This window comes from Camelina sativa, chromosome 8 (genome assembly GCF_000633955.1).
Source record: "Camelina sativa cultivar DH55 chromosome 8, Cs, whole genome shotgun sequence".
Classification (NCBI taxonomy): domain Eukaryota; kingdom Viridiplantae; phylum Streptophyta; class Magnoliopsida; order Brassicales; family Brassicaceae; genus Camelina; species Camelina sativa.
In genome coordinates this window covers 9,635,911-9,654,532 of record NC_025692.1, presented here as the reverse complement: position 1 = coordinate 9,654,532, position 18,622 = coordinate 9,635,911, and the positions used below count along the sequence as shown (strand labels likewise).

The window sequence follows — 18,622 nt, the reverse complement described above, 5'->3', positions numbered from 1 at the left end:
AGTTGCAGTAATCAAACTAATCATATCAATCAATGGTGCTGCAGAACTATAAAAATTGAGAAAAAGTGAGTGGACAAGGCCAACCAAGAAAGAACAAAGAACACATCCCCCGATCCTTAGCATAGAATAAAAAATTTGGTTTTTGTAACTTTGAAGTACACAGCTCTATATTAAATGTTTATGATGCCTAATGAAACAATGATTGGAACAAACAAAAAATCTATCAAAACACTAAAAAAGTGTATCCATAATCAACTAATCAAGATCCTTACACATCAGTTTCAAATTCCATACATACTCATCAAAACAGATTGGGGAAAAAAAAACGAAACATACCGATCGATGAAGAATCGAAGTTTCCTTCTACTGAGAATTTTTTTCTCTGAGGTGGACGATCTGATGCCAATCTATAAATCCAGTAAACCTACACACCAAAAATCCCAAAAAAAATCAGATCAACGAAAACAAATTCGAATCAGAGAGAGAGCATTAAGGAAAGAACAAAGTGAAAAAAAAAAAAGTTACCAAGGCGATGACGTGAACTGCTGCGAGAAATACAACCCTCGCCGGAACTAGATCCACTGACTTCTTCATCTCTTAAACGGATCGGTGTTTTTTGCTCTGCCGGAGACGACGACGGCGACGACTAAGGTTAAAAGTATATCGTGTGAGAGAGAAGAAATCGTCGATTTATCCCCTTCTCCGATTTGAAAATTTTAAAACTTCGGTTTGGAAACAAGAGTATTCTTATCCTTACTCTGGTTTTAGTTTCATGGGCCTAAGTTTAATGGGCCTGATCAAGCCGACTGCTTCGGAATTCACCACGTGTCATGGACGTGGCGACTAATTCACTCGGTGTCCTTGGGCTCTGTTTTGCTTCCTTACGTTGTTACTCTCAAAAACTTTCTTCTTCTGCTTCTTCTACGAACGGAGGATCTCGTTTACGCATTTTATCGAACAGTTTCAGTGCATCAAAAAAAAAGAAGCTACGAAGTGGTGTGAACTCAGACGGACTATGGGATTTTCGCATGCTGTTCGACTCAATAGATCCTCGTCGTCGTCTCGTTCGTGTTGTTGTTAGCCGATGAGGAATGTCGTTGTTGCTCTCCGCCATCACCGCCGGGTGTCGCTTCTCCGGGGAAGTGCGTTTTTTTTTTCTTCTCTTCCTTATATGTTTTGCATATTCGGTAGAAATTGCTGGTGTGGATGATTTTCGCGTTCAAATTTCTGGATTTCTGATTCGAGAATACACTTGATTTTACTGGATTTGTGATTATCACGAGAACATACAATTTCTGCGTTTGGGAAATTTTAGAAACTGGGCTGTTAGTTTTGTAATGCTGATTTAGTGATCACTCTTTGCTTTGTAATCCCATTGTTGTACAAGCTTTAGCTTCAGTGGAGTTTTTTACTGTTCTAGATCAGCTCCAGGGTGTAGAAGACGTGAATTAGGTTTATATGATATGATAATGCTGCTGAGATTTTCCTTTTTTGGAAATTGAATTTTTGATGTTGATGTTGTTATTATAGTTGTAGCGTTACGTGATAACAAAACTATTGACTTCAAGCATGGGGAGTACGTATCGAGAGGGAATGATGATGGCTTCTCAAGACAGACGACAAGTACATGGGTTTCACCATTCTACCTGCAACACAGAGCGTGAGTTCTCGTTCATACTGGATAAGTTACGGATACACAACCTGTGGAGGATTTCAGGATATTCTACTTGGCTAATCATTTTTTTTTTAATGGATGTGCAGGTATTCATCAGGCTTTACCAGCGTACATGGTGGAATACCTACATCAGATTATGCAAAGTTGCGGAGAGAATCCCTTGAAACCGAATTTGGACAAGCTCTTGGAGCATATAGCTCGAAAAGTTTTTCTGCAGTGTATCGTTTTGGCCCCTTTTTGGCATTGTATAGAGCTGCAATCATTTCATACCATGTGGTGAAGCTTGCCTTTTGGCAGCTCTTTGTTCAGGATATGAGGAAACGGGCTGTCAAGGTCTGCAAGTTCGCAATCTATGAAAATTTGTTGTTTTCTAGTACTTGTTTAATTAGTTAACATGAAGAGTACTTTTTGGATACATGGCTCAGCCAATAATTTATTTGATAGTACTTTATCACAATTTGGATGCAGTTCCGTGAGACTCTTATCAGCTTGGGGCCTTTCTACATTAAGGCATGTTACTTGTGTGCTATTCCAATACTCCTCTAGCATACGAAAATAGTCTTTTCTTTGATGTCCTTGTTTATTAATAATATATCATTTGACTTGCAGCTTGGACAGGCACTGAGCACGAGACCAGATATATTACCATCTGTATATTGCCAAGAACTTTCAAAATTACAGGTGGGGAATCTTTCTTTCTTTCATGTTATCCATGTGGCTGTGCTCGAGTAATTGGATAATATGTTTTTTTTCTAAATGATTATAGGACCAAATTCCTCCATTTCCAACTACTGTTGCCATGCGATGTATTGAAGAGCAACTAGGTGCTCCAGTGTCAAAACTTTTTGCAGATATTAGTCTTAAGCCTGTTGCTGCTGCATCGCTGGGTCAGGTATACAAAGGTTAGATACCTTTTAACTGTGGTCGGCTATTTTTTTATCCTTTTGGTCTCTACCGTTATTCTCCTTTCCATTATTCTCAATTTAGAGTTGCTAGAAGCTAATTGTTTCATTTTTTCCCTTAAGTATTGCAGCTCATCTGCATTCTGGACAGTTGGTAGCTGTTAAGGTTCAGAGACCTGGAATGTCACTCATTCTAACACGTGATGCCCTCTTATTCAAAATGATCGGGGGACAACTGAAACGATTCGCAAAAGCCCGTAAGGATCTTTTGGTGGCGGTGAATGAGATGGTGAGTCATTTATATGGAATATTCGAACTAGTTTCCTGCTTACCTCTACTATATGAACGTGTTCATGTCTCTCTTGGATGAACAGGTCAGACATATGTTTGATGAAATAGATTACGTTCGAGAGGCGAAAAATGCAGAACGGTTTGCTTCTCTATACAGTTTTGACTTGGGTAGGTTCTCTTGATTAAAATTGTGCACACTCTTCTGATATAAGATGATCAAATACAATACTTTGAACATTTACAGGGAATGAGCAGATTAACGACAACGCTGGACCTAGGATCAAGTCCAGAAATCACAGAGCAGAGAACATCAAAGTTCCTAAAATTTACTGGAATTTTACACGCACGGCAGTGCTCACAATGGAGTGGATCGATGGCATAAAACTAACAGATGAAATTAAGCTGAGAAGGTTTTCCCTTGATAAAAGGGACTTGATTGATCAGGTAGAAAAGTAACTAGGTTCCGGTAAATGTTTAATGTCCATCCCTCACAAAGTGACAAATGAATCTGTAGATAGAACTGTGTGATTCTGAGAGATAGGGGTGGACTTAGTATGGCTAGGTGCCTGTAAATGTTTCATTGAGAACCTTGTATTGGTTTGGTTCACAGGGCTTATCCTGTTCGTTAAAGCAGCTTCTTGAGGTTGGATTCTTTCACGCTGATCCGCATCCAGGAAATCTTGTGGCTACGAAAGAAGGCTCTCTTGTTTATTTTGACTTTGGGATGATGGGGAATATCCCACGCCATTACCGTGTGGGACTGATTCAAATTGTAAGCTCTACTTCTGTTTATTCTTTCCATTTCTATGTCTTATATGCTTGCGGTCTTTCTAGCTTCTTCTTCAGTTTTGCATTTTGCTTTAAAAATAAACTACATGCAGCATCTTTCTATTACAGATGGGATAAGAATAAATTTTCCATCTGCGATTGTGGTTTGCATCACTTTGTAGATTTTGATTAGTTCTATTTCAATTACAGCTGGTGCATTTTGTCAACCGTGATTCTCTAAGTTTGGCAAATGATTTCCTTTCCTTGGGGTTTTTGCCTGAAGGGGTCGATATTCAAGCGGTTTCAAACGCTTTGCGTGCTTCATTTGGTTCTACTACCAGAATTTCACAAGATTTCCAGGTATCTTCACAAGTTAATTCCGATAGACACATACACTGAAAGATATGATTGTGGCCATCTACCATAATCCTTGCTTTTTGCTGTACAGGGGGTGATGGAACAATTATATGATGTTATGTATGAGTTCAACTTTTCGCTGCCTCCAGATTATGCTCTTGTCATAAGATCCCTTGGTTCACTAGAAGGCACGGCTAAGATTCTTGATCCAGAGTTTAAAGTGATCGACAGCTCATATCCATTTGTAATCGGGAGGCTATTAGCAGATCCAAGCCCCGATATGAGGAAAATACTGAGGGAACTTGTCATTTGTAATGACGGATCAATAAGGTGGAATCGACTTGAACGCCTGGTACCCCTCATATAAACCTTCTCTTTATAGCATTATTTGAGTAATCTGAAGAATGTGGCTAACAAACTCTCTCTTTCCAGGTAGCAGCAATATCCGAACAGGCTTCTGCAACTTCAGGAGACTCTCCAGAAGATCAAACATTGAAGAAATCATCGGAACTAAAATCATTCGACATGCATTCAGTAGTTTCCGCCACGGAAGATCTGCTATTGTTCATATTATCAGAGAAAGGGCAGAGAGTTCGGGTCTTCCTTCTTCAGGACATAATCAGAGTGGTCGATATTTTCCTGGAAGAAGAGGCTTTTGATTTCAACAAGACTGTCAATCTCAGGGTCAGTAATAATCAAAACCTTCCGTTTTCTTTTTTTTTTTTCCGCAATGAAGTCTTTTGAAGAACTGTTATAATTCAAATCTGCAGGAAGAAGGGACAATGAAAAGAGTGAGCAATGGATTCAGGTGTCTGAGTGAGGCGGTGAAGCTTGCACCTGGAATGTGGACAGCAATGTTTCTCCGAATGTCAAGGAAGTCTGAGGTTCATAGTTATGCTTTAGATATTATTTCTGCATTGTCTACCCATTTTGGCCACAAAGTGCCTCACACTTGTTGGATCCTTCTCTCCAAATTGTTCCATCATAGTAGGAGCCAATAATCATCATCCTTGGGTCTTACGTTCGGTTATACCATCGACTCTTAGTAAGATTAGGTTTACTTTGTTGTTATAGGACAACCACGACCAATAGAAGATTAGCCTAAACTAACGTAATATAATTTTCACCTGAAACGTTAAACTGGTTTGCTAACAGATGAAAAAGAAAAAGTCTAACTTAAGACTTTTTGAGTATGTTTTCTATGTGTAATTGGTTTGTACGAACACAATGAATGTCATATGCGCACTCGTTTTGCTTCACACTCTATAGGTTAAGGATGCGTTTTGGTCAAAGGTTAATGCTAGATGTTGAAATTTTGAGCCAATTGGAATGAAACATTAAGTGCTGTCTTTGTTTAAAGTTTTAGAATCCGTACAACTTATTTTGGTCTTCCACCATTTTCAAATTCAATGAGTTTTGCCAACATAACAGATAAAATCAAACCAAATCAGGATCACAGCTGAACCAAGAGTCGTTAATTTTATAACATTACAGTGATGAAGAGCCAGAGAAGTTGCTTTTCAACTGAGTAATATCCAGAGAAGCAACATCAATTGTGCCATTGAGAAAACCAGTGTACCATGATGCGGAGAGCTTTGGAGACCTCTTGAGACCAGGATCGCTAAAATTCACGTGGTACATTCCAAAGCTCAGCTTGTATCCACCCACTAGTTCATACAAATCAACCAGTGACCATACAAAGTAAGCTCTCGTGTCTGATCCATTCCTGATCATGTCGGAAGATTTTTTTCAAAAACAGTGTGTCAAGTAAACCATAATGAAAGTGGGACATCGGACCACTAAAACACATCAATGTAATATGATGAACTAAAAGACGAAGAAGGATAATTGTACCTGATGGCGTTGAGCACAGCACCAATGTAAGCTTGAATGTATTCAACCCTTGGTGTTTCTTGTAGCATCGAATCGTGTTTCATGGGTCTACCTGTTTTTGTTTTCTTTTTTAGTGTGATATGAAGAATCTTTGAGAACAGATAGGTGTGGTTACAAAAAGACAAAAACATGCAAGAAGACAAAAATAAAATAAAGAGTACCATTTTCAAGAATGTAGATTGGGGGATTGTTATAGCTCTGCTTTAGATAATCAAGAACACTTTCAAGACCCCATGGAGTGAAATCAAACTTCAATAAAAGCATATTCAATAAGGAATATTTTCAGATTCAAGATCAAACAAAGAGGTTTTGACACACATAGATATACATATGCAGATTTGCAAGAGGCCTCACCTCGGTTGATGAAGAATTACCAGTGGCTGTCCAAGGAAGAAGATTTATCAGCTAAAAAGAGAGAGTTTCCAATTTACTGATATGATGAAAATAAGGCTTACAGATAATGTATGCGCCCATGTCTTCGTAGAAGACCTTGTTAGTGCTGATAAGAAAGATAGAAGGTGAAGGTCGGTTTGTGACATAGACAGTGGTGTAGTGAATGGTTCCAATAAAGTCGGATGAATCTTTCACTTGTTCCGACTCATCCTCTGAGAAAACCGGTAATCTTGACCCCAAGGTTCTCTTCATTTCATCTGGATAGTCTCCAAATACCAAAGGCTTCAACATCCTGAATTATATATCTTTCAGATTTTTTGTCCTCAAGTTTATTGAAACAAAGAAAAGATTATTTATTCCTCACCAGCCAAAGAGGAAAGCTTTAGCTCTTTGAGTTGCGATTTCATCGTCCTTGGAGTTTGTATAAGGAGATAACCCAAATGCAAATATACTAAAGCCTACTGATCCTCTCTGCTTACTCTGCACCATCATATAAATAATGTTCATACGGGTTGAAGATTTTAAGAGCGAAACATACATTTATATATGTATGTATACCTTGTACTTTAGTTTATACAAACTTGAAGTGGAGGCATGAGCTAGCAACATGTTATGGCCTGCAATATATGTTTCTGTACAAGAGTTTCCGGTAGAGCAATTAGTATATTTGGTAGGAGTACAGTGTCCAAACTTTATTCCTTCGCCATAAGACGCAATGGCGAATATTGTAGCTTCGTTTATCGTAGTCCACAACTTCACATCGTCCCCAAACTCTCTGAAGCAAACATCTGCAAAAGCAGTGAAGTCCTCTCTGCGATATATAACAAAATTAAATTTAAAATTTTGACTTTGTTAGACCAGAATCTTCTTTAATACTTTACATGATTTTTCGGTTGATCCATCCTCCGTAATCATCTTCAAGAGACTGAGGAAGATCATAGTGGTAAAGTGTAACGTGTGGTTCAATTCCTGTTAAATAGTTTTTGCCAAAAATTCCTCTTAGAAGCTATATTGAATTGGCTTTAGTTTGGATCAAAGTATTTAAAGACAGAAGGAAAATTTAAGTATTAAGAGAAAAGAAAACCTCACCATGGCTTCGTAGTTCTTTAATGAGATTCTTGTAAAACAGTAGACCTTTTGGGTTAACGGGTCCTCTCCCATCTAGGCTTTTAAAAGGTTAGATACAATATCGTTTAGTTGCTTGCAAACAAAGAAACCAGGAAGAAGGCATTTACTAGGTATAAGTCTTGACCAGGAGATAGAGAATCTGAATGCCTCTATGCCCATATCTTCCATCAGCTTAACATCTTCCTGCAAAAAAGTCACAATAACATCGACATTGGAAAAAATAACAGAGCCGATAACTTCTTTGCCAAGTAAAAGACAAAGAATAATAAAAAAGAGGAAACCTTGTATTTGTGATACCCATCACATGCTATATCTCCTCCATTACTTCCATTATCTTTAAATATTTGAACAATGATCTATGAATATTCTCGTATAAACGTCGAATAATGAATGACTAAAGAAAAATAAAAAAAGCTTACAACAGTGGGAGGTTGTATCCCAGACGCTAGGAGTTCTTCCGGCTTCATCAGCAGCTCCTTCCCACTATTTTTTCCACAAAATGTTTAAGACTAAACAATAAAACGAACAAAAAAACAAAAGACAAAATTGCTATAGACGTAGGAGACTGCAGAGTCTAAACCTGATAAGCAGAGGTGGCGGCACCAAAGAGAAAAATCCTTTGGAAAATCATTTCTGGTGAAGGCATCAGTGTAGTAGCTTGTTGCCAAAACGATGGCCAGAACCAGAAGAAAACTATAAAGCAGAGAGAAGTGTTCCATCATTTTTTCTTTTCTTGTTTTCTTTCTGAAGTCTCACAGACTTACAAGTTGATAAAATAATTCAAGGGTCCACTCTTCAGTGTCGTTTTCTTGGACTATTGAACATACGATCGTGAAAAACGCGACAAATATATATATCTTCTTGTTTATTCTTTTTTCTTAGTGAAGAATGATCCTTCCGTCATTTTCAAATTGCCAACCCACTGAACGTAGTTCTTTTTCAAAAAAAGAAAAAACTCAACGTACATGCCAATAATACAGGTAATAATGTAACACATCAAAATGTTTTTTTTTTCTCTTTTAACATCTTTAATTTATAAGATTAGCTCAAAAGCGAGTTACAAAATTCATATAATACGGTTTGGTACGAATATATAATAGAACCCCGTATGCTTTAACGCATGCTTTAAATGGCTCAGTCAATAAAAGTTAGCTATTTTATTAAAAAGTCAAACTAAACTTTGTGATTTAAATGACATTTCAAAAATTGATGCTTTTTTATCCCAAATTTAAAAGTTGGAGATTTTTTTGGCATTTTTCCCATTTTTATATTCACACTACTAGAAATAAGATTGAAAATTAAGAGAGAGAAAATTGAAAAATCTTCATTGTGGGCCTACATACACTTTAAAAAATTTGATCACTCCGTAGGTGAAAACACCATCTACAGAATAGTCAGTAAAAAAAAACTACATCTCTATTATCAGCTTCAATCAGACTGAAGTTTCTAACCTCATTGTATAAAGGATGTAAGCTTCAATGCAGATTTGTTGCCCTCATAGTTGGTGCTTTGTCATTTGGAAATATAGGTTTCAATTAATAACCATGATTTATAAAAAGAACAAAGAGAAATGTGATATTACTCTTCATTCTTCAATTTTTTTACGAGGGCCGGCTCAAGTTTTCCTTGAACCTTGTGCAAATTTTTTATTTTTTTTTAAATTGGAGATCTTATTTGTAGTTTTCAGAAATTTAGGGTGTTTTTTTGTCAAAATATTCAATGTTGAGGGCCTAAAACCTTGTAATTTTTTTTCAAAAATAATTTGACATGGTGCAAAAGCACCTCTTGCACCACCCCATCGCCGGACCTGTTTTTTACCATTTAAAAGTAATATTATTTCCACATCATTCATCTACATTCTTCACCAAATGAGAAACAGTATGCTCCTTCCCAAAATTGATGAGAAACAAATGGAACAGTAAAAATGAATACGCATTATGAATCTTCTTTTAGTTCGCAGGCGTTACACCTGAACCGCCAAATCCAATTGAATCAAACCTCAGCCGTGGTGGGTCTTCAACAGCCATGGGACCCTAATGATCCGTGTCAATCTCTATTTGGGCTAACTGCCAAGCTTTTTCCTCGGTTTCTGCCAAGGCTAACACTTTAAGGGTGTTTATTCCCACATTTTTTAAAGACCTTGTCATTACTTGCTTTCCATACATACCACAATATTTAGAGAAATGATGAGGCGTATACTCCATTAGGTATTCATCATAATAGATAATCCATATTTTCATACAGGGAACATATAGGAATTTGAGATAGTTTCCAGTTTTGACGAACTGGTAGATATTCAAACATTGCATGATTAATTAATTCATCGGTATCCTCACAACTACCGCATCTCAGATCACAATCTATACCCTTTTTCTAGTTTGATGTGACTGATACACACCCTCTAAGAGCCTCATGTGAAATAACAAATTAAGTGAATTATATAAGTTTTTTTTGTTTTTGATTTTTTCCGATTCATGCTAAATGTGGGAGTCAGATCCCACACACGATAATCTTTGTAGTATAAATTATGTATTATTAAGCTTCTTGCCTCGAAATCGTGTGTCCTTTTGTGATTACAAAACCCTATATTCATACTAAAATATATAATAAATTTAGACATTAAACACAATTATTCTCCATAAATGTGTCTCTTTCGATCTTTGCAGTTATTTTGTACCGTTGAATCTCTATGTTGCCCAAATCTTCTTTTGAGCCGCGAATCCCGTTGCTTGACCCTGGCCTCCTCATCTTGTGCACCTCGACGCCTGAGCTCTCCTTGACTCCCGAGCCGGACCATGTTAGCCTCGAGCTCTTCGACTCCCCCTAATGCTAAATTGCTAATGACATGTGTTCTAAAGTCGGATCTAAAGTTAATGCTCCGAGTCTTTGACCGAGGATCTGGGTCCACTGAAAATAGTTACGTGTGATAATTGTAAGAAGGTAGGACATAACAGTTACATGTGGTAATTGTAAGAAGGTAGGACATAACAATTACATGTGATAATTGTAAGAAGGTAAGACATAACAGTACCACTCGCAAAAATGAATCTTTTGTTAATCAAGGACCATCACACAAACTTTGAAGGCCTCTTAAATGTTTTTATTCCTCTATAACATGTTGTGTATTAAGAACCTTTCTTAAGAGAATTTTTTTTTACATGTAAACTGCTTTAATATGACAGAATGATGAAGGCATCAACCCATATCGACCAAGAAAGCGTATTACTAGTCAATCACATCGATCACATCCCTCAATTCCACCAACTACGCCTAATCAATCTCAGATCATTAAAGTGTATTTAACGTTGGTTAACATGGCGTAGTAAAATGAGGTTGAAGATTCTGGGGTATTAAAAAGTTTATCGTAATTTAGTTATAGAATTTTTATGGAATTTTCTCTAAATATATGAAGCGCGCCACCGATATGGGGAGAAAAGATTGTAATATCTTCATATTGTTATAAAAAAAAAAGAGGCAATTTCTCTACTTCATAATTGATATTGTTAGCTTGCGCAATGTGCTAGGACGCGAGAAACCAAGCCAAAATGCGGTTTTTCATATAGCCAAGCTTACGAGAGTGTTGGAGGCAAGTGTCTCATTTGGTGTCATATGGAGGATGCGATGAACATATTTTTTAACGATATGTGTCAATTTATAATGATCACCCACTGTATTACTTGATAGCTTTGTGTTCGCTTCTTCTTTAGAATTCATATTATATAAACGTATGAAATGCAAGGATGCATGATCTATTTCATGTGCATGAATTTCTCCATATGACATCTAATGAAACACTTGTCTCTAACTCTCTCATAAACTAGCAACTCACGAGTAAGGTGGCAACAAATATTCTCTGCAGACCAGCACATATGGGTGATTGAACAAATGCAAATTTGTTTCTTTTTAAGTCTTCGACGCGTTCAAAACAAATAGAAACTATTTTGGAAATTTTGGAAAATGTTCTATAACTTAAGAAACCTGCTGTTTTAGTTTTTTCAAAAAATTTGAGTTCGTCAATAAATTTTAATAAATGACAGTATAAACGGTTAATCTCAATAAAATTAAAGGTCATTTAATTAAACACTAATTTAATGATATACATAACTTCATCTGAAACACCTCTTAAACCATGAATGTTTATAAGTTTTAATAGTTTCTGAACTATAGTTTTTGGTTTTTGTATTATAGATTTTGGTTTATGGTAGGAGACTAGCTTAGATGAACCAGGCTATGTCATAAGACTCGTGACTGTCCATTTCAGTCCCTTACGATCGGATGACGCAACTGTTAAATTTAGGTTTATTTTGGCTTCCAACTAAAACCAATTGACAATTAGTGAATTGATCCTAACCATTTATATATTAATGATAGTCTTTTTAAACATCAAATGTGGGACTTGGTTTGTATCCCAACACCAACATCGACAACTATTTACCACATACTCATATGATTATATGATTTGAACTTATTATAATCATCTCGATCAAAAAATAATAATTATTTTGTTTTGAATAACAATAAAATTAAATGAAGCACAAAATTTTTGGTTGAATACATATCAACATTAAAATATAAAACCTCACAAACATGATTTACAAATAGCATGTCCTATTTGCATAAATTTCAATTCAATTGTTGAATAAGAACAAATTATCCAAAGATTTAAGTTCTATTAAAATCCATAGTTGAATAACACCTTGTTATTGTCTAACGCATGGTGGAACAAACACCTGGTGGCTGGTGGTAGTTAAAAAGTTTGTTTTTTCATTGTCCCCTAAATATATCAACGAGTGAGAGAAATTGGATGTAGATTTCAAAGTACGAAATGGAAATGATAATCATCTCTCCCTGCCTAACAACAATCCTAGCACTACTTCTCTTTAAACAACTACTCGAACGAACCGCTACCAAAATCAACCTACCACCTTCTCCGTGGCGACTTCCTGTGATCGGTAACCTCCACCAGCTAAGCCTCCACCCTCACCGTTCTCTTCGTTCCCTCAGTTTCCGGTACGGGCCACTCATGCTCCTTCATTTCGGTCGCGTTCCGGTCCTCGTAGTTTCCTCCTCTGATGTAGCTCATGACATCATGAAAACACACGATTTTAAGGTTGCAAACCGCCCAAAACTAAAAGTGGTCGAAAAGTTTATGAACGGTGGGAGAGACGTGGCTTTTTCCCCTTACGGTGAATATTGGAGACATATTAAGGTACTTTTTGCAAAGTTCATACATATATATATATATATATATATTAATTAATTGATGATAATAATAAATCTGTTTTGTGAGGAAGAGTGTATGCGTCATCCACCTACTAAGTAAAAAAATGGTACAATCCTTTGAAAAAGTAAGAGAAGAAGAGATAAGTCTAATGATGGAGAGTGTGGAAAAAGCGAGTTCTAGTACTTCACCTTTAAACCTAAGCGAGCTTCTTATGACACTGACGAGCGATGTGACAAGTAGAGTTTCCTTGGGAAGAAAACATAGCAATGAGGAAAGCATGAGCGAATTCAAGAATCAAGTGAGGGCTATCATGGAGCTTGTAGGCGGGTTTCCAGTTGGTGAATATATTCCCTGTTTGGCCTGGATTGATAAACTCAATGGTCTTGATGATAAACTGAAGGAATCGAGTGAAACATTTGGAGGTCTTATGGACAAAGTGGTGCAAGAGCATGTAGAAGCCGATAAACCAACACATGATTTAGTTGATATAATGCTATCCTTAGAAAGACAAAAGAAAAATGGAATAGAAGTCCGACGAAGCGACATTAAGTTCATAATCTTGGTAACATCATATATATAAGCCATTAATAGCATTCTTTTTAGTATGTTGGAACAATGAACCAATGAACTTTTTCATTCCTCCAGGATATGTTTTTGGGAGGAACGACCACAACTTACGCACTACTAGAATGGATAATGACAGAGCTTATTAGACATCCGGTACGCATGAAGAAACTCCAAGAGGAGATTCGCACCAAGGCAACGTCGGGGACTAATCTATATAGGTCACAAGAAGATGTTGAGGGTATGAAGTACTTAAAAGCGGTGATTAAGGAGGGGCTTCGGTTGCATCCGCCTTTCCCGTTACTAGTTCCAAGACTACTGACTGAAGATGTCAACCTAAGAGGATGTGACATAGCTGCAGGCACACAGGTGATTGTTTTGCTTCTTTTTTTCTATTGCTTTTAGTCACTAAATCATGAATAAGCTAGTATCTAAAAATACTAGTGGAGGTCTTCTATATAGGTAATAGTCAATGCATGGGCTATTCAACGAGACACTGTGTCATGGGGGACAGATGCAGAATAGTTTAGGCCAGAGAGGCACTTAAACTCATCTTTGGATTTTCGGGGAACAAGCTTCGAACTCGTTCCATTTGGATCTGGAAGAAGGATGTGTCCTGGGATCGGATTTGCGCTGGCTTTGGTCGAGGTGACACTAGCTAACCTTGTGAACCGATTCAACTGGAGGATGGATGCCCGAGTTTCCGGGGATGAATATGATCTAGCGGAAACAACAGGACTCGATGTCTGCCGCAAGTTTCCACTTATTGTCTTTCCATCTCCGGCTTAATATAGTCCCCATGTTGTCACTCTACTCACTATGTACGTAAGTTATTAATTTGTGTAATTGAAATTGGATGTTTGTAACAAGTATCTAAGAAAATGAACATTAATTTCATAGTATCTCCTAGTTTTTAATGATTTTTTTTTAAAATTTAGATGCACTATATTAAATAGGTTAACCACCGTTGATATGTTTTGGGTGAACGTGTTCTTTGACTAGATTAGTACTCATGTTACAGCACAGATTGAATTTTATTCTATACAAAATTTTAAAAAATATTTTTTACATGTTAAATAAATTTTTAATATATCTGTAGTATTAAACAGTATCATCATATAATTTTGCTATTTTACATTTAATCCATAATCCATTATAAAATTACAAGTTTATAACTCATTTTATCATATAACTAATTATACATTTTAATAGATAAATAATAATGAAATCTCTCTCCTTGTGACATCTGGCAAAAGTCTCAAATTTTCACCTTATTTTAGCTTTAAAAACAATTATTAAAACAATTAAATTTAATTTAACAAAAAAAAATCGATTGAAAACTGCGCTTCCAAAGAAAAAAAAAACTGCAACGCTTCCCCCACGCGATCTCATTATGTCCACTTCTCAATTCTTCAACAATAAAACACAAATGATTTCATACAAAAAGCTCTCATCTCTTCTATTTCTGATTCATGTTTCTGCTTGCCTTGATCAGGTAAAAAAATTAAAGCTTTGTTCTGATTTTAGGGTTTCATTATCGCTTGCCTCTTCTTATTGTATTTTTCTCCAATCCAAATGTTTCTCTATTGGGGTTTTGAATTTGCAGAACTATAGTTCCTTACATCAAAATTTTTTGTAAAGATCGAGTTACAGGAACACCATTGAAAGGAGAAGGTTCTGGCAAATTGAGTTTTTTTGGGGTTGATTAATGAACTGATTGTCACAAGACAAGAAGAACAACAACATCAACAAGAATAAGATGACGCTTAACATTCGTCGTGAATCTTCCAAGGTTCGTTGATTTTGTTTCTCTTCTAATTCTAAATCCTGGGTTTGTTTTTCTTCAGATTATTTGGGTTGATTTGTTTTTGTTTCTTGAATAGCTATGGAAGAGAATTTGCTCTGCGATAACGACGGAGATTGGTCTTCTTGCTGAGAACTTGAGATATCTTCTGGCTGGTCCTATCCATCAGGTTTACATCTTAAAGTTCTGAACTTTTTGTTTTAACGTTAGTTTCATTTACTGAGAACTTTGATGTATATGATATTCACTCACTTTTGATCCAGTTTGCGGCTAATTCCTGAGTAAAAAAGCATGCCTAATTCTCCAACATTTGTTTTTATGAATAAATTTAAACAGTTTTCATATCACTTTCTTTACTTGCATGTCTCTCAAGATTAATTCTTTGCCCACAAAAGAGAAACAATATGAATGGCAAAAATTCCAGAGGTGTTTGCAATAGTTCTCATGCGTTAATTTATGTTTTTTCTCTAATTACTTCAAGTTTCATTAATAGTTCAGTTGTAATGAGCCAATTTTTTTTTTAAAAGGAACTAATCAACGTTTGTTCCATTGCTTGATAGGATTCCAAGCAAATCTCAAAAAAAAACTTTGGAAGAGAAACACATTAAAAAGAAAAAGAAAACTAATCAAAGCTTGGAAGAAGCATGTGTTATCTAGAAAAGCATAAGAGAAAATGTGAAAAAATAGAGTAATCCTTCACCTTTTACATACGACGAGATATACAGGAGGCCACCAAAATTTGTTGAATTGGTGGATACATACTGTATATTGTTTTGTTTTTTTTTAATATAATGTTATTTTGTTGTTGTTAAAAGTCCTCTTTATCCTTTTATTTTGAGCTTAATAAACTTTCAAATACAATGTTCGATTTTATAGGTCTATCCATTTAATATATATATATATATATATATATAATCATAACTAAATAAACTTTTAGTCATCTCAAACTTCTTCAATGAATAATGAATTTTTTTTGTGAATATACAACAAATCTTTTGATAAAATACAGTCTAATACATAAATTTACCTGTGTATGGCACGGGTCATAACACTAGTAGGTAATAACATCTGCACCTGTTTATAAAGAAATGATATACATATAACTTTAGATTGTGATATTACAAATAATAGATTTAAGTTGTGATATTTATTAAAATAGTAAGTACTTATAATGTATACCTTACAAAAAAAATGTTATATTAGCAAATATACTTCTGTTTTAATAATAAGGGATATTTATAACCAAAAAATAACCCATATATATTGCTAACAATATCTTTTTTATTCGGAAGATCTTATATTTGGATATTATGTAGAAGATTTTTGCTTTGGGTTGAAGATTCATTTGTTGTTATTTTAATACTAATCAATACTATCCCTAATACACCTAACTAGATTAGGACACGTGCTTGAGCACGGGTTGAAATTCCTTTTATTTATATTATAATTTTAGAATAAAATATAATTTATATGATTATTTTTAAAAATTATTTTGGATAAAAAATTATGCAATAAAATCATATGCTAAATATAATGAATTAAAAAATACATATTTTGTAAGTTTTATATTGTTAATTTTGTAATTCTATGTATGAATGGTTATGTTTGTTGTTTGTTTTTATTTTAATTTTTGAACATGTTTGGTGAAAGTTTTTTAATATGACCTGTGCTTAGGTAAGATTTTATTTTCAGTTGCACAATAAGATCTCGGAAATCACGATTAAGTGTGATAAATTGCCAAGACTTTATTCTTTTTTATGCTAAGAATATATTTTTATGCCTAACAGTATATATTTTGTAACAATACATGAAATACTAAAGATTTTATTTAGGAAATTGTATAAATCATTGGAATATTATCTTTAAGAAATTTTTTTGGTATATTCTTAAGTGTATTCATATAGTCCACGGATTGACCACTTAATCTATAACGTCTTTTTGTAACCAACCTATATTTAATGTATAACCTATAAAAACAGAGCCTATAGCCATGGAACATTCCGTGAATAAGGACATATATTCGTGGCTATATGACCATATAGACACGGCATGACACAGAAAAAGATCGTGTCTATACGATCGTGGACTAAAATATTTCGTGGCTTTTCGTGACGTTATAGCCACGATTTTGGCATGCGTGTTTCGTGACAATATTTGCCATGGAATAGCCAGGCAGATTTTCGTGGTCTGTTAGCCACGATTTTGGCACGCATATTTCGTGAGAGCAATCGCCACGAAATGGTCAGGCTTATTTCCATAGTTAGTTAGCCACGATTTTGTTCATGTCAATTCAGTGAATAAAGTAGACACGAAGAACTTGTGTCTAAACAGTGGCATTTGTTAACCACGAACCATCGTGACATGGCCATTGTGACAAAATTACTATGTCACAAATATTTATGTGACTGATCGTGGATTGCAGATTCAATAAAAAAATTGAAACATTTACCCTAAATTTATAAATCGGAAACGTGAAATAGAAATTATAAAAACTGAAAACGTGAAATATAAAATTTAAAATACAATACCATAGATTTCCAAAGTTTTACAAAGAGATCCAAGATATACCAAAAAACTTACAAAAGCCGATTAAGTCTTAGAAAAGGTGCAAATATTTTGCAAAGCTAAAAGTAAAAGATAAACAATCAAGCACACCACTTATCTAAGTGCTTGTAAAGTTTTGGTCACGAGTAGCACACCATTGTTCAAAGTCAGCTTGTTGAGCTTGAGTCAAAGGTGGAGTCGAGGTCGAGGCAGTATTAGGCATTGTGACATTCAGGGCAGTGGGATTACTAGGTGTTGCAGCAGGAACAGAAGGTTGAGTATGATTAACCTGTTGGAGAGTAGGAGAATTCACTCCAAGAGCCTCTAGAATCACATTTAGTGAAGCTCGTGTTGCAGCCATCTCGTCCTTGAACTCACTCTTCAAGGCAACCATATCATCTTTGAGTGTCGTCATGTCAGCCTTGAGCGTTTCAACATTAGTGTTGACAGTTTCAGAGTTCTTTTCCAAACCAGAGATACGCAAGTCTATGTCGAGATTGCGTTGAAGAGAAGCTGGGACAGTCTCAGAAGGATTGAAATCTCGGTATTCAACACTGCCTATTCCATAAATGCGTCCTTTGCTTGACTTACCCCGCTGTGAATGGATATAAAACCAAATGAGTATCAACCAACAATCAAAGACAAATATTCAGACCAGAAGTCAAAAACATACAGTCACAACAAAAACTAAATCAAAACAATTAACATTCTCTTATGGATTCAAAATGAAAAGTGCAGACATCATAGAAAACATCATACACGTAATACAAAAGTGAAATTTATTTCAAGAGTACCTTGAGATATTCTTGGTTTAGCAGAATGTGGGTAGGAGTAGCAGCACTTGGGTCAGTTTGGTTGACAGAAGTGGGTGATCCATCATCACTCATCATCAGTGTAACAGCTTCCTCTACATCAAGTACAAGGGACTTAGCTCGTTCATCAATGAAAGTTCCATCTTTACAAGTGTGAGTCTTCCTCAGAAGATCCGTGAAAGGTGGTGGTTGATCAAGACCAGATGCTATCATCTGCAAAATAAAAGAAAAAAAAACAGAAGTATGTTTATTACGGATTTATACTAA

The 18,622-nt window shown here is 35.6% G+C and overlaps 3 protein-coding genes, 1 long non-coding RNA gene and 1 pseudogene across 4 annotated transcripts; 3 read left to right on the top strand and 2 right to left on the bottom strand.

Moving 5' to 3' along the window:
- On the bottom strand, positions 93-714 carry LOC104706818. The gene is made up of 2 exons (XM_019228398.1): positions 526-714; positions 93-424 (listed from the first exon to the last, which is right to left on the bottom strand). The coding sequence occupies exons 1-2, from the start codon at positions 592-594 to the stop codon at positions 302-304; spliced, it is 192 nt and encodes a 63-aa protein (XP_019083943.1). The 5' UTR covers positions 595-714; the 3' UTR covers positions 93-301.
- On the top strand, positions 884-5,186 carry LOC104706816 (uncharacterized protein slr1919-like). The gene is made up of 14 exons (XM_010423046.2): positions 884-1,142; positions 1,531-1,660; positions 1,762-2,008; positions 2,144-2,185; positions 2,285-2,356; positions 2,442-2,577; positions 2,709-2,866; positions 2,952-3,036; positions 3,113-3,312; positions 3,479-3,640; positions 3,847-3,996; positions 4,085-4,345; positions 4,426-4,677; positions 4,764-5,186. Exons 1-14 carry the CDS (start codon positions 1,085-1,087, stop codon positions 4,992-4,994), a joined length of 2,184 nt encoding a protein of 727 aa, XP_010421348.1. The 5' UTR covers positions 884-1,084; the 3' UTR covers positions 4,995-5,186.
- On the bottom strand, positions 5,324-8,134 carry LOC104706815 (annotated as a pseudogene).
- LOC104706814 (cytochrome P450 71A14-like) lies at positions 12,060-14,097 on the top strand. The gene is made up of 4 exons (XM_010423045.2): positions 12,060-12,616; positions 12,702-13,193; positions 13,277-13,564; positions 13,658-14,097. The coding sequence occupies exons 1-4, from the start codon at positions 12,233-12,235 to the stop codon at positions 13,718-13,720; spliced, it is 1,227 nt and encodes a 408-aa protein (XP_010421347.1). The 5' UTR covers positions 12,060-12,232; the 3' UTR covers positions 13,721-14,097.
- LOC109126043 lies at positions 14,834-15,575 on the top strand. Its single transcript, XR_002033119.1, has 3 exons — positions 14,834-14,987; positions 15,079-15,168; positions 15,560-15,575. It is a non-coding gene; the product is annotated as an uncharacterized LOC109126043 (long non-coding RNA).

Bases quoted from the DNA above. Each gene is read 5' to 3' on its own strand.
- LOC104706818 (XM_019228398.1), bottom strand. From the start codon at position 594: ATGAAGAAGTCAGTGGATCTAGTTCCGGCGAGGGTTGTATTTCTCGCA. The intron at 425-525 runs GTAACTTTTTTT...TTTGGTGTGTAG, and splicing joins CAGTTCACGTCATCGCCTTG to GTTTACTGGATTTATAGATT.
- LOC104706816 (XM_010423046.2), top strand. From the start codon at position 1,085: ATGAGGAATGTCGTTGTTGCTCTCCGCCATCACCGCCGGGTGTCGCTT. The intron at 1,661-1,761 runs GTGAGTTCTCGT...ATGGATGTGCAG, and splicing joins TTCTACCTGCAACACAGAGC to GTATTCATCAGGCTTTACCA. The intron at 3,037-3,112 runs GTAGGTTCTCTT...GAACATTTACAG, and splicing joins TCTATACAGTTTTGACTTGG to GGAATGAGCAGATTAACGAC.
- LOC104706814 (XM_010423045.2), top strand. From the start codon at position 12,233: ATGGAAATGATAATCATCTCTCCCTGCCTAACAACAATCCTAGCACTA. The intron at 12,617-12,701 runs GTACTTTTTGCA...TTTGTGAGGAAG, and splicing joins AATATTGGAGACATATTAAG to AGTGTATGCGTCATCCACCT. The intron at 13,565-13,657 runs GTGATTGTTTTG...TCTTCTATATAG, and splicing joins ACATAGCTGCAGGCACACAG to GTAATAGTCAATGCATGGGC.